General features: G+C 40.8%; 1 protein-coding gene across 1 annotated transcript; it reads right to left on the bottom strand.

The window, feature by feature from the left end:
* Positions 1-1506: 1506 nt before the first annotated feature.
* Positions 1507-3733, bottom strand: med11 (mediator complex subunit 11). The gene is made up of 3 exons (XM_061031539.1): positions 3502-3733; positions 2044-2174; positions 1507-1909 (listed from the first exon to the last, which is right to left on the bottom strand). Exons 1-3 carry the CDS (start codon positions 3623-3625, stop codon positions 1721-1723), a joined length of 444 nt encoding a protein of 147 aa, XP_060887522.1. The 5' UTR covers positions 3626-3733; the 3' UTR covers positions 1507-1720.
* Positions 3734-3736: the final 3 nt, after the last annotated feature.

The following is a 3736-nucleotide window of genomic DNA, read 5'->3' as shown; positions in this document are numbered from 1 at the left end:
CTAATCCAATTTAAATCCACTTGAATATATATATATATATATTGCAATACTATTTCCAAACCAGCAGAGGGCGCTACATATGTTCATTTGAATTAGGCTTTGTAAAGAAAAAAAAGTAAAACCTAAAGCTGTGTGAGTGTGTGTGTGCTTGTGTTAGTGTGTGTGTGTGTGTTAGTGTGTGTTAGTGTGTATGTGTGTGTGTGTGTGTGTGTGAGTGTTAGTGTGTATGTGTGTGTGAGTGTGTATGTGTGTGTGAGTGTTAGTGTGTATGTGTGTGTGAGTGTGTATGTGTGTGTGAGTGTTAGTGTTAGTGTGTGTGCGTGTGTTAGTGTGTGTGTGAGTGTGTTAGTGTGAGTGTGTGTGCGTGTGTTAGTGTATGTGTGTGAGCTGCTGTCGTGATAATCAAAGCTTTCATTGATATCAATGTTTTTAATCACGTTCTGTTTGTGAAAATAAACTTATGAATTCAGCTGCAGGCTGATGTCATCTTTCACTGATTCCTGAACTTTTCAGCCTCGAAGCCGAAGTTAGTGAAAATCATCGCAGACGTTAAATATGATTATAGTGATCTCAGAAACAAACGTATGAGACGATTCGTGAACTAACGGATGTGTACTGTGAAAGTCTGTAAAAAAAACAGACATTAAAGGAGCAGTATGTAACTCTTACACCTAGTGTTTAAAATAAGTACTGCAGTCACAATTCTAAACATTGTAGAGAGCTGTCTCCCCCCGCCCCCTCCTCTCTAGAGTCCATGCTCACACAGGTCACCATGTGGTGGACACTGAAGCTTCAGTGTTTATCCAGCTCTGCATCAGTCTGTAAACCTTTCTGTGTTCTAACCTCTCTCCATTTTTCAAAAGCATCTCCAATATTGATCCTAGTTTGAGCACGTTTCTGCTCGTGGAGCTTATTAGAAACATGCAGAGGCTTTTTAGGTCGGGTACAATCACTTCTATCTGAACCACTTCTCTTGACCGCTTCCATCGCTGCAACACCTGTTGACCTGATAACTGTTCTCATATCTGGCAAACCGAGGGGCGTCCAAAACGGCCGTGTGGGGGTGTCTTAAAACCGCCTACCTTCTCTGGTCCAAACAAATCCAGATCATTCAGGAGCAGAATCTAAAGTTAGAAGGAGGACATACTGGGTGCTGCATTGTTGTCAGAGAAGCCAGCACTTCAACATGTTTCCTTAATGTCTGATCATATAGTAAGATCACTTTATCATTTCACTCTCTACACATCTTACTTATTGACCTTTAAAACAATCTGGCTCACATTTCTTAACTTTAAAGATTTCTCGTTGTCTTTGTGCTATCTGACAGTAAATAAAGAATATTCAGGATTTGAACTGTTGTAGGGATAGAACTGAAGCTAAAGGAAACACTGAGAGTCAGTTTTCCTGCTCCATTTTGATCAAAGTGTTTCCGTCTCTGAACGAGTTCAGACTGTAGAGGATCTTTGTTAGAGGGTCGTACACATGTTTACAGATTGAACTGAAACCTTCTGAATAAAACATCTTTGTAGTTTTATTAGCTGGATCATTAAAGCGTCTAAATATGGATCAGCGTGCACAACAACCACCAAACAACAAAACACACCCAGACGTGTCAAACATCGCCCTCAGAGGACCGGCTTTGGTCCAGTTTCTGTAAAAAAGAGAAGTCCAGGCTGTACACTGAGACATGTCCCGTCTGTCGGCGTTCCGTCTGTCACCTTCACGTCTGCTGCTGCTGTTGCTGCTGTTGCTGCTGCTGCTGCTGTTGCTGCTGCTGCTCCAGCATGAGCTCGCACGTCCGGCCCAGTTCTCCCAGTTTGACCTTGGCGTACTCGGCTCGGTTCAGCGCCATCTGACAGTCCTTCCTGGCGGAGTAGGTGGAGCCTTCATGAGGCTGACCCGTGGCTACCTGCAGAGGAGACGGAGGTTTACTGCTTTATTCTTCAGATGGGAACACGATGCACTCTGATTGAGTTCAGGTGCTGCAGGATTCTCTCCTTATCGTCAGCACTAATTATTTGCGCGTGTGTGTGAGAGTGTTACCTGTGTGAGGTAGCGGATCTGGCCGCTCAGCTCGTTCTCCACCCGGCTGACGGAGCTCTGAAACTGGGCCACCTGTCTGTCCACGAGGCTGGCGTTGTGTTTATCTTTGGAGAGCTCCAGGATGATGTTACCTGAAGAACACAACGATGACATCATCACCATCATCAATGGATGTATGGATTATTATCTTAATATTTATATTTATTTATTTGTAAATTTCATTCAATTCAAAGAAACAATAAAGTTAAGAAAAACAAACAAACATAAAATCTCAAATTTTGAATGAAAAGGAGCAGAGAGAAGATTAATCTTATAATATCTGCCCCTCTTTTACAAAACATTAATTAAAACAAAACAGAACACTTCATTCAAAAACAATTTAAATTTAATTAAATTGGCTGCAGGCGAACACAGCCACTGGCAGCCCCCCTGTAAGTCCTCCTTACCAATTCATTATGCACCGTACAAAGGATATCACAATACATTTTTATTACAGCATCACGAAACAAAACAGTATCTCACTGACATATTTCCACATATTTATTCAACAAACTGGCTTTTTCTTTTAAATATCATGTTTGATTTGGATTCTTTAGTTTCTCTGAGACTGTTCCATAAACCGATTCCTTTCACAGTAAAACAACGTTCCCTCAATTTGGTTCTGAATCTCAGTTTATTAAAGATCTTTGTTCATTTTAAATTATAACGGCTTTCCCTTTTTTCAAATCTGTTTTGAATGTTTTTTTGGCAATGTTTTCTGATTAGCTTTAAACATAATTTGCAGAATACTATAATCAACTAATTCATGAAATTTCAACAACTTTAACTGAATGAATAGCGGGTTTGATGGATCTCTACACCGACTTCTACTGATGATTCTTATGGCTCTTTTTTGCAAAATGAAAATTGAATGGGTGAATGTTTTACAGGCACTTCAACACAGTATGTGAGATATGGAAGAATCAATGAGTTATATAAAATGTACAATGCTTTATTATCTGATGAATCCTTAACTTTGTGTACCAGAGCAAGTGCTTTAATATAATAAAGAAAACCTAAGATAACTTTAATGACTGAATGCTGTCCCTGAAGGCAACATCAGGGTTACCTGTATCAGCACCTGTCTACACTCTTCTGATCATTCTTTCGTTATTCATTGAAAAGGTGTAAAATTAGATATACAGATGTACTTTATTCCCCCCAAACGTATTCATGGTTATTGATTAAAGTCAGTTTGATACCGCCAGAGACAGAGTACTCTGAAATCCTGCAGGTCTCTGTTCAAACTGGACTTTTAAAGCACACATTTAAAAACTAATGTGCAAAAAAAAAAAAAAAGACTGCCAGCTCAGGGCCAGTCTATCTTAAGTTGTATAACATGTCTGTGTGGATTAGAGACATACAACCTGCCATTTAACGCAGGTAAAAGTCAGTCAGTGATGCGTTCACGGTCCTCACCTGCACACTGTAGGATCATCGCTATCTCCTTCTCCACGTCCTCCAGAGCTCTGAGCCGCTCGTTCGCCATCAGAAGGAGGGGAGAGGAGTCCTGCTGGCGGCGTGTTGCCTCTGCTTTAACCATAGACACGCTTTAACTCGAGAAATTTGAACTTGGCTTATTCTGACTCCGAAGGCGAACGGCTGAAGAGATCCGGTACGGGCTACGGCTAAACAAAGAGCGCACTAAATCTAC

The sequence above is a fragment of the Labrus mixtus genome, chromosome 23, assembly GCF_963584025.1.
Source record: "Labrus mixtus chromosome 23, fLabMix1.1, whole genome shotgun sequence".
Lineage (NCBI taxonomy): Eukaryota > Metazoa > Chordata > Actinopteri > Labriformes > Labridae > Labrus > Labrus mixtus.
This window is presented reverse-complemented; position numbering and strand designations above follow the sequence as displayed.